This window comes from Macrobrachium rosenbergii, chromosome 48 (genome assembly GCF_040412425.1).
Source record: "Macrobrachium rosenbergii isolate ZJJX-2024 chromosome 48, ASM4041242v1, whole genome shotgun sequence".
In the NCBI taxonomy this organism is placed as follows: Eukaryota; Metazoa; Arthropoda; class Malacostraca; order Decapoda; family Palaemonidae; genus Macrobrachium; species Macrobrachium rosenbergii.
The window spans coordinates 34,711,590-34,723,970 of record NC_089788.1 but is presented as its reverse complement, the minus strand read 5'-3'; the positions used below and the strand labels follow the sequence as shown (position 1 = coordinate 34,723,970).

Genomic DNA, 12,381 nt, shown 5'->3' with positions numbered 1-12,381 from the left:
TGAAAATAAACAGTTAACAAAATAATTTAGTACAGACCTTGCCAAAATCATTGTTAATTTTTCTCGAGGGGAGATTTTCAAAATACGCGTGTCAAAGAGCATTTGAAAATAGTCTGAAAATCACAAGTAAAAGATAGTGATGACATTTAAAATTCTGCAAAATTGCACTGCATAATTTTTAGTCATTTATTAGCATTCTTAAAGGAAAGATATGGCCTCACTTATTATGTTTTAAAAAAGTATATTAAACAATTGCAAGGATAAAAACGAATACACACACAAACACATACCAACACACGCGCACACACACATATATATATTTATGTATATATATATATATATATATATATATATATATATATATATATATATATATATATATATATATATATATATATATATATATATATACACACAACACAAACACACACACACACACATATATATATATATATATAATACATATAAACACATATATATATATATATATATATATATATATATATACACACACAACACACACACACACGTGTGTGGGTGTGTGAGTGTATGGATCAGTTGATTGCTCCCTTGTCTTCCATTTGAGAGACTTGAGTTCGATCCCGATGTTAGTCAGTCTTATTTAAGAAAGTAAGGAGGGTTTTGTTAATTCTGAAAACGTAGGAACTAAGTATGTTTGAAATGGAGTGAAATTTGTGATGGGGACAATGAGGTAGAGCGCCTGGCCTGAGAGAATGTGAAAGCATGAAGGAAAAGGAGCACTCTCCCTCGAATTTAGCCACCGTTTCATTTTCACTTTAACCACCAAAAGATTAAATAAGAAAAACATCATACTCATTGAAAAGTGTTACGAGAGAGAGAGAGAGAGAGAGAGAGAGAGAGAGAGAGAGAGAGAGAGAGAGAGAGAGAGAGAGAAACATCTTCGTCTTTAAACTCAGGCTTTCCTTAATACATCAGTATTACTGCCAGATAGGTCTATATAAAAGACAGAGATCAAATATGCACTCTCTGAAATCATATTTTTGTTTATATCTTGCGGTCGTTGTGTAACAAGGGCCTTACGGTATCGTACAGTACAATGCCTCAGGGGTCCTTCCATTCCTCGTTGGGAGAGTGGGTTCCGTTCTCAGCTAACACTCTGCTGGTCGAAAGTTCGAATCTCCAGTCGGCCAATGAAGAATAAGAGGAATTTATTTCTGGTGACAGAAATTCATTTCTCATTATAATGTGGTTCGGATTCCACAATAAGCTGTAGGTCCCGTTGCTAGGTAACCAGTTGGTTCTTTGCCACGTAAAATAAGTCTAATCCTTCGGGCCAGCCCTAGGAGAGCTGTTAATCAGTTCAGTGGTCTGGTTAAACTAAGGTGTATTTTTTAACTTAATGCCTCAGGGGCCCTTCCCTTCCCATCAAAGATTGAATGAAGTTGATTTATTGCTTGTTGTGTAGTACTGTACAACTATCTACTCATCTACAAACAGTTCATCTATTAAAGCCATTTCCACAAACACTATATTATTTAGCCCTCTTCAGTTTCTAATAGTTACAATGTTTGGTTTGTACTAAAGTTAATTTAGTGATAAAAGTTGTGTTCTGATAACTTATATATATATATATATATATATATATATATATATATATATATATATATATATATATATATATATATATATATATATATATATATATATATATATATATATATATATATATATATATATATATATATATATATATATATATATATATATATATATATATATATATATATATATATATATATATATATATATATATATATATATATATATATATATATATATATATATATATATATATATATATATATTAAAAATATTATGCTGTTCGACCTCTCTTCTTTGATCTAGTAGAAATATAACCAAAAAAAAAAAAAAAAAAAGTACCAAAAAAAGCTTCCTCTGTGTACAGCAGTTGAGGGAGGGAAGCCGAGAGCTGGTTGTTGTGTTTCAAAAAATGCCAACCATCTTAGAGGATTATAAGTTTAGTTTAGGGACCTATCTAGCAGGGTAGGTTTTACTAGGGCCACCTTTAGTTAGGGTATACCTCAAGCTCACTTTTCCCTGAACTTCGTACTGGCGAGTTTTTGTTATCTTTCAGGCTACCCGCAGGCTACAAAGTGGGAGGTGTTTACAAGCAAACACCCACGCACTCGACCCAGGGCGGCAGTCCGGCGGTCACCAGTAGTGAAAGCACAAGTCTCTCTCTCTCTATCTCAGCTTCCCCCTTTGTCCTTTAAGCTAAGTTCACACATTCACGTATCAAGGCACGCATGCGCACACACAGCCAGAATTGGTGAAACTTGCGCATACGCGAGAAAATAGGCCCCGCCCAACTGGATACGTGTCACGGGACGATGTGCGTGATGCATGCGCATTATAGTGCGCCGCAAATGTACGCACTGCGTAAGGGTGACGTGGCGCTGACAAACAAGCGGCGGCGCAGGGCAGAAGTAGTGCGTGGCAGAGCACGTGAACACCAACGTCGTATACCGTATGTGTTACGTTCTGCGTAACTGAGTTACGCAAAACGTCACGTTGGTTTACGTACTGCGGTTAAACCCCAGCTATATCGCACCAGAGACCTGTAGTTATTTTGCCCTTTTTAATAATTTCTGTACATGGAATCTATTCTGATATGATATTTCTATCATTTTTGAAAGTACCTTCTCTTAACATTGTTTCTATTCTGTTCCTGTATTTATTTTGGACTTATTTATAAATCAATAATGTATCAATTCAGGATTATTTTGCCCTGTGCATTTGTGTACTTCCGTTTATTTTAGTTGATTTAATAAAGATATTGCTCAAATCCATGATATATTACTCTCATCAATACTTGGTAAATGGGAAGAGGATAGGGCGGGCCATGACATTGCAATGTATGTTTAATAAATATGAAACAAACATATATATAAATAAAAGGAAGAAGATGTAGTTATTTTGCCCTTTTTAATAATTTCTTTACATGGAATCTATTCTGATATGATAATTCTATCATTTTTGAAAGTACCTTCTCTTAACATTGTTTCTATTCTGATATGATAATTCTATCATTTTTGAAAGTACCTTCTCTTTACATTGTTTTAATTCTGAGGTGATAATTCTATGTTCTTGAAAGTACCTGCTCTTAGCATTTACATTGTTGATATTCTGATATGAAAATTCTATCTTTTTGAAACTACCTTCTCCCCATATTTTTGACATTTTATATGACTTGCTAATATTTTGCCTGTTGTCATTTTTCTTCTGTGCACAAATGTTACATAAAGTATTTGAACTTATTTCAAAGTCAATAATGAAATGTTAGTGTATTCGGGTTCATTTTGCCTTCTTTATTTGTGTACTTGTATTATAGCTACTTCATTGAATACATGATATTTGAGCAGAGGATAGAGCTAGACATGATATTGCAAAATATATTTATTTAATATAAAATAAAAACATACACATACATAACAGCAAAGGAAATACAACAGTATATAAATTAGCCCTGCAAATTGTTGAGGAATGTCGTGTCAAGCGACAGGTTGCTGAGGTCTTTTGGTGTGGATGTCACCAACTGTGCTTGCAGGAGCGCCAGCTGCTGTGCAGTGAGTGCCCGCTGCTGCTGCGATGCCGACAGGCTGGCAGGAACTGCAGGTGCCTGACACTCCGTTGTCACTGCCATGGTGTGGGTCATCATGGCCCGACGGCACCCGTGCAGCCCTCTTTGGTGGCACGGATATATCGTTGGATGGCACCGAGCACCTCCATTTTCAGGTGCAGGCTCAGCTGTTCTGACACCTGCGCACACTCATCCTCGACTTCTTGAAAAAATGTAGGGCCATCTCCATCAGGAGTGCCTTCGGTGTCGGCGTCGGCATCCCCCTCGTGGGCGTTGTCGTCGGTGGCGGCGGCGGGTCGCTCTCGTGGCGAGGGCAAGGTCCTCTTCCTCCTCCTCTAGGTCGCTCTCCGTCACGAGCTCGTCGGCCTCGAGCTGCAGCACAACAGCATCGCTGCCTGAAGGGGGACCATCAGCTTCAGGAGGCTTTGTGTAGGGGGCAACTCCAGCTGCCAGGGCTCCTGGAGTTCTCAGGGCCCCTTTCCTGGTCCTCTTCAGCATGGGTCCTTTGGGCATCTTGGCTGCTGCAGTGGACGGCGAAGACGGAGTCGCTGAGGGAGATAGCAACAGGATGCTGGCCAGAGAAGCACTGACCTGGAAGCGCGCCGCCTGCCCCTTTATCCCAGGTCAAAGCGTTGCCACATCTCACGCGGTTGCGGGGTGCGCAGCGTTGCCGTGTCTACTCCACGCCATTCTGACAGCCACGCAGTGCCCCAGGGGCAGCGTGTGCCCCAGGTAACGGCGTGGCAGCTGCGCCGTCAGCCCGCGGGTGGCGCCACGCTGTGCGGGTCGGGCCACGCTACCTGACAGTTGACCTGGCCACCCCGCAGGGTTTCGAGCAGGCCGAAGGTTTCTGCCCCCGGCGCATGGCCAGGTGGTCCGTAACGGTCGCGCCGCATGCTGCCGCATTTACACAGTACTTACGGTACATTTACGTTGTGTTTGCGTTGTTTTTACGTACTCTCTGGCTCCGCCCCGTTCGTGGCCGTGCGTGTGCATGCGTGCCTTGATACGTGAATGTGTGAACGTAGCATTAACCTTTATGGAACAGCCGGGAAATTGCTTCAACCGACCATGGCCGTTGGATGCAAGTGATCATAGCATTTAACTACTAAGGTAAGTCTGAAGATGACAATTACTCCCAGTTCCACCCTTTAGATCTCTCCCCTTATTTTCCTTTTCAAGTTTCTCTCTTATCAGTCACTGACTAAGGAAACCCTAGCAAAACCATACCCATTTATGAAGTTGATCATATGAAGTACAATTAGTGTTGTTTAGTGAGATTGCATAAAGTATCCTCCATGGTGTTAACATAATATTCTTGATTTAAGATACACCCCTTGCAGTCAATTAATTATAAGTGAGAGTTCTAGAATTCCAGTGTTACCTGGATACGTCTCTAAGAATTGGGCACGCCTTGGAACCTGGTCATACCCTTGTTTGGAGAAGGACTAGCCAAAATATACTAGAGAGCTGCTTATGAGGGCATCACGAAAGTTTTTCAGCTGTTGCGTCATACCCTATCGTAGGGGGAAATACTGTGTCCGAAGTGGGACGAAGTTGGAGTTGTTATTGGCTTCCGTGAGATTTTCTCATTTTCATTCATTGTTTTTTGCTGAGCTAGATGGTTGATTAATGTGGTTTATCTAATTCATTTGTTCAGAATAAATAAAAATATTCAGTAACCTAGTTCCAACTAGCGACCGAATCTAATCATGTTAATTATCTGTCTTTTTGGGTAACTTTTAGCCTTAACTGATAGGATTACACGAGTCTTAGGTAGAGCAAGGCTATATAAATCACAGTAATTAATGTGGTTCGGATTCCACAATAAGCTGTAGGTCCCGTTGCTAAGTAACCAATTGGTTCTTAGCCACGTAAATAAGTCTAGTCCTTCGGGCCAGCCCTAGGAGAGCTGTTAATCAGCTCAGTGGTCTGGTAAAACTAAGGTATACTTTTCACAGTAATTAATAATTAAACTCATTTGCCAAAGGACTCATGTAACTATATATATATATATATATATATATATATATATTCATACATGTATGTATGTATATGTTTGTCAAGGTTTTGTAACATGATAAGATAACAGTACCGGTTCCGAATTGCCAATTAGATTATTTAGATCTACAACCCATGAAAGTTCGTTACATCAGTTTTGTTGGTAACTGGACATTAAGATCTGTGCATCCTTAACCTCACATTAATCCCCTTAATCGGTTCCAAAGAACGATTCGGCGAAAGAACCCATTTTATCTGAAACAGAGCAGCAACTTCTGTTATTACCTTAAGCGCATGCAACCAAAGAAGTGGCGAGTGCGCTTCGAAGGGCGTCATCCTCCACATTCCGAGGAGGTGCCCTGGTGCCACACCGCCCACCGCTTGAGGTCTTTCCTCCCCTCCGGCAAGCGACTGGCAAACAGTCTCCCTGGCTTCATTGTTACTGATGTAGATGCCAGCATGTTTGATGAGAGCATCTGTTACTTCTCGAAAAAGATGTGAGCCATTGTCTTAGTTTCTCTGACAAAGTGCTGTTTGTTCATTCATCTTCATTTGTTAGGGATTAATTACTGGTATGTTCTCTCTATTACGTCTCATCTTTCGTTCACATTTTGGAGTTTTCTTCTCGTTGGAAGCTTGCTCAGATGATCATTGGTCTCTTAGTCTTGTTGTATATGAAGAATTGAATACTCTGAATACTAGTGATAATAATACCAACAGTAAAAGACCAGAATGCCCGAAATCAGCACCTAAGAGAGAGGGACAGTCTCCTAGATGACGGCAAGACAGCGGAGCCATAAAAGCGTCATCGAATCTCTTCAACAAAGCGGCAGAAGAAGAAAGTCACGGACTTCACATAAACTGCGGGGAAATGGGTGAAGTTAGAATGAAATGGAGAGAGAGAGAGAGAAAGAGAGATTGGTTTGTTTATTATATATATATATATATATATATATATATATATATATATATATATATATATATATATATATATATATATATATATGTACACACACACACACACACACACACACACACACACACATATATATATATATATATATATATATATATATATATATGTATGTATGTATGTATACATTAACTTTCTCACTTACACAGTTGTTCTGTACATTACTACATTAATACAATTACTAATATATATATATATATATATATATATATATATATATATATATATATATATATTTTACGTATACATTAACTTTATCACTTACACAGTTGTTCTGTACATTAATACATTAATACAATTACTAACAGGACCTCATTAAAACTGAATGGTATCTAGGGGAGATATTTATTCAAGGAAAGTTACAAGCTTTCTAGGACTAACAGCCCTCATTGTCAAGTATCTGTAGAATGGACGGACACGTAGTCCAGCTGTATTTATATGTGTGGGGGAGCAGATTAAAGACCTTGTTTATCCAATTCCTTATGGTGGCTTCTTTAATCTTATGATTACCCTCCTTCTCCTGTGTGGCCCTGCCCTCGTGACCTTGTCCTTTCTCTGCGTGCAGCTTCCAGGTGTTCATTGTCCATGTGGTCTCTTGTGCTTTTGCGTTTCTTTTCTATTGTAGAGTGTACGATTTTTCTTGACAGGCTTTCTTCAAATCCGTTTCCAGTATTGCCATCCATTACATTGTTTGTACACGTCATGAAGGCATTCTCTACAGGCAAACTGGCCGTTTTGTTAGTGCCCCTGTACAAACAAATCATAGTCTCCCAGTCCATTTTGTGGTCTTTTTCCCAACAGTGCTTGGCAACTGCTGACGTCTGATTGCAGTTCCGTATGTTTTGCACATGTTGTTTTACTCAGTCTTTGATGTCATTGTAAAGCTAATGAGTTGTAATTTATTATGCTATGTTAAAAACGTCCCTAAAACCAATATAAAGCACATGTATCACGAGTGGAAGTTAGCCGCATTGGAAAATGTTTTGCAACTCTTTTCTTAATTCACCAGAAATCGCTAATAAATTGCCTTTCTCTTGATATATAATTCATTACTATTTGTGTTAGGTGTGATATGACAAAGGGCAGTGAAACAAAGGCAGAATGTACGAACGAGTTGTAGGTTGTCGTTAAGCGACACCCGGTGGTTACTATTTTTCTAAAAACTCACCAAAAATAGGCACATTAAAATATCTAATTTTTATTTACACGGTGAGAAAATTCAATACTTTTCATATCCAATAAATTGTGCTGACTGATGAGGAGATGGGAGACTACTATCCATTTCAGAGACCTCGAGTCATCGTTTTTCTCAACTATCTTTCAAACTAATCATTTGATCGAAATGGTACTTTGACACAGAGTACAACACACCTCCCGCTAATTTTTGGTAATATAGTTCATTGTCAAATGGTGTTAGTTAAGGCGTGTGCTCTTGACTTTTAAAGGCAAAGTCGCATGAGTCAGCAAGACTAATCTACACGATTGAACGTCCGCTATCTCTGATCCCTTCCCTCTCCCTCCCTCCCTCCCTCCCTCTCTCTCACTCTTTCTTTAGCTCTGTTATTCTCATCTCTCCCCCCAATATCTCTCTGTAATTTACAATATGCAACAAAATACTGTTTTTCATGATATTTTTCAATACCAGCAGATAATTAGAGAGTTCATAATGAAAAGGATAGCGAGTTTTGACGTAACGACCATAATAATGGTTCATTTTTCCCAACGTTTTCTGTCAATAGTATCCTTGGCGTATGAGCGCAACAAAAAGGGAAGGGGGTGCAGTGAGACGGTCCAGAGCCTTCGAGGACGAATACTGGTCCCTGGATGACATCCACAAATCTGCAGATCCCGTAATTATCAACATCGAGAGTGATAATGAGGATGATTTGTTCCTTGATAGTGACGAAGACAGTGAATAAAGTTCCTGTGATATTCTCAGTTTTTTGCATCACTTTTCAACCTATTATAATACTTGATACACGTTAGAGAGAGAGAGAGAGAGAGAGAGAGAGAGAGAGAGAGAGAGAGAGAGAGAGAGAGAGCGATTTCATGATGCATTTTCCACTCTATATAGTAGTGTTAATTATATACTGGGTTGTAAGTTAAACTGTGGGATTTAATTTTGGTGACCTTACCTTACCTGCTCGTAGTCAAGACGTCGATACGAGGGTAACGGATTGAAGAGATCGTGAAAATAGGGACATTATATATACTGGGTGAATAGGTACGGTGAAGGTTATACGCTCTTTAGCCTACTCCCATTCACATAACTTAAATTAAATGAACACAAATCTACAAAAAACAACATATTTATAACATCCAATATTACTCAATATAATATAATAGACAGGAAACGGGGGCGGAGACGGGGAGGCCAGGAGAGTGGGCTGAGGGAGGGACGAGGAGGGGAAGGGGGAGGGAGGGAGGGAGGAGGGGATAGGGAGGGACGGGATGGGGATAAGGGACATTCGAATGCATGGGCTTGCGATGCTTGGCAACACCATGTAAGTCAAGAGTAAACGCCCTAACTACTATGAGATTCAGAGCCTTTGTCCCGGTGTTTTTCCGGAATAACTTTTTTCTCTGCATTTGACAAAGATATTATTTAGCCATAGTATACTTTATATCCCTACCTAATTTTCGGCAGCATTCTTTATTACTTATATTAGAAAAAGTATATTCATAAGAGCAAAATAAAGCATCCGAAGCCAGTGGCGGAACACTCTAATGAATGGGTTCAAAGTTATACGTGACGTAAACATATGACGTTCCGACTCCTCCCACAAGGTGATGACGACCAACAGCTGTCTCTGAAATTCTTAATTAATATTCGTACCTTGTCAAGGCTTCAACAATGGCGGCTATGATAAGTCATTGTCCCCATGGTTGCAGGACAGCTTTTGTGATTCGACTTGCACAGTTGTTTAGAAGTGAGAGGCCCGTGGCAAACCCCACGTAAGCTTGAACAGGTAAATGAATAACAGGGCCCTTTTTGGGGTAAGGAGCACACCCGGACATCCAAGGCTACCAAGTTTTCGTCATTTGTTGACTTCCATGAGGTGCAGAAAGATAATTATATATGCTCTATAAAGCAATAGTTGTTGATTTCTTAGTAAAATATAACTTGCGGAACAACATTAAAACTTGCTTTGCCAAAAAAAAAAAAAAAAAAAAAAAAAAAAAAAAAAAAATAATATATATATATATATATATATATATATATATATATATATATATATATATATATATATATATCATGGGTTATAATACGTCACTGAATGACCTCAATAGGTCCCAGTGCTTGGGCTTAGCCCGAAACGCCATAATCCACCCACTGATTATAATGTCAAGTTTCCTCATATGTAATTATGTTAGATAAAGGATCCATGTAAGGGCATGTCATTTCATATGATCGCTCCTGTCCTCTTAGTGACAGAGTACAACAATGGCTGAATTGTAACATTATAATGAAAGTTGTTTTCATATCCCACAGAATATTACCGGCATGGTAGTTCGATTGTTGGTAGGCTTTTAAATGCCAAGATTGCTTGTACACTAAAAAGTATAAGTATACTCGGTCTTCAATTTGCTCACTTGAATGGTTCTTAATTGAAGGTGATGAATTGGCAGATCATCCAATTACGACCTACAATAAGCAACTGTTTGTCTCTAAGATTAGACGAAGTCATTCTGGACTCATGAAACCTGATAATAATAAGCGAATGAAAATATTAACAGTAATTAGCTGCTCGTACATATGCAGCAAAAGTCAAGCGACCATTTATTTTTCCCCTTTTTCGGACACCAAGAGTACAATAAAGTGAATCCACCCAATTGCAAAGGTATATTAACAAGCATTATCGTCTTTCGAACGAAAATAGCCTATAGAAGATGGGTTACAGGACTTTTGCTGTATACTGTACTACAGGATATATATATATATATATATATATATATATATATATATATATATATATATATATATATATATATATATATATATATATATATATATATATATATATATATATATATATATATATATATATATATATATATATATATACATATACATATATATATATATATATATATATATATATATATATATATATATATATATATATATATATATATATATATATATATATTATATATACACATATGATAATGCTGCAATTTTCCTCCAGGCCTTATGAACGCATTGGATTTATCATGGGCATGACTTTGGAGGCGGTGAGGAAAGTGTAGTCAACCGTGCCACCACATCCCTCACCTCTCCCCCGTCGACACCTGCAGCATCACCAGCACCACCTGTCTTCAATAACTTTACAGTTGGGGACATTCGCCGTTTCATTCACCAAAAGTTTGCTGAGAAGCAGTACTTCACAGTTAGTACCCTGAAGGTTGACCTTAAGACTGCCAATATCATTCCAGAGGAGATGTCAGAGTCTTCAGTACTGCGGCTCATGCAGACAATGGGATTTTGGTGTCGGACATCTCAATGAAAGATGCACTGTACGTGAGAGAGGAATCACTCGACGTCATGTGCTGGCGGATCAGTGCTCTATGAGCTCTACAGCACCACCGGGAGGAAGGAAGAAAGGTGGTGTATGTGGACTAGACTTGGTTCACCACCCGGATGGGCCACAACAAGGAGTGGGTTGATACCACACAGGCTAACACTAGCGCCTCTTACAGCCGTCGAGTGCCACCTGGAAAAGGAGGGCGTTTCGTGGTAGTTGCAGCTGGCACAGCCAATGGCTTCGTAGAAGGGTCATACCTTTGCTACCCAGTCAAGTCTAACCAGGTCGACTACCACGGGAAATGAATAACGAGCTTTTCCACCAGTGGCTAACAACACAGCTCCTGCCATCCCTACCTGAGCCATCAGTACTTGTGATAGACAATGCTCCATATCACAGCACACTAACGGAAGATGGTGGTTGCCCTACTTCAGTCACAAAAAGGGAGAACCTCATCAAATGGCTGGAGCATCTTAGGATACCTTTCCCAGCAGGAGCCACATGCCCAGAGCTACTTTTCATTTGCCAAAAAAATCGGCCGAAGCCCTGCTACAAAGTGGACAGTGTTATCAGCGAGTGGGGCCATGAGGTCGTACGCCTTCCTCCCGGCCACCCCGAGCTCAGTGCCATTGAGCAGGTATGGGGGTGCGTGAAGCGCCACATCCTCTCATCCCTCCAGCGATTCACCAGGGCGGACCTTCAGGCCAAGTTACAGGAGGCCAGGCTTTGCGCTAACACAGAGGTGTGGACAGGAGCTATTCGTCATTCTCAGCGCTTTGAGGAGGAGTACTGGACGTTGGATAATATCCATGAGAGCGTGGAACCTGTCATCATAAACATAGTCACTGATGATGAGGATGAGGATGAAGACCTCTCCCTGGACAGCAACGGAGAATAAATTGTTTTTCTGTAATGGATGTTTCATTTCTGTACTTGCAAAATATATTTTTGAAACATACAACAATAATTGTTTCATTATAAAAATGTATTACACATATTGATACTTATCAATAAATCGAAATAAATCGATTTAATGATCTACTCTAAAAACCAACTCCTCAAACAGCGACAAAACTTACAGAAAATACACCTTTACGGCGTTCGAGCCATTTATAAATAAATGGCAATCTCCATTTTAATTTCCCTATCACCTTTTAATTGACAGGTTACTATTTTAAACTGGCCACTCTTCACTTCACAGTGGATTGGATTGATTTGCATCATGGAATTTAGGGCAT

At 39.2% G+C, this 12,381-nt stretch overlaps 1 protein-coding gene across 1 annotated transcript; it reads left to right on the top strand.

The window, feature by feature from the left end:
• Positions 1-11,444: 11,444 nt before the first annotated feature.
• On the top strand, positions 11,445-12,041 carry LOC136831026 (uncharacterized). The gene has a single exon (XM_067090971.1). The coding sequence runs from the start codon at positions 11,445-11,447 to the stop codon at positions 12,039-12,041; it is 597 nt and encodes a 198-aa protein (XP_066947072.1).
• The last annotated feature ends 340 nt before the right edge of the window (positions 12,042-12,381 follow it).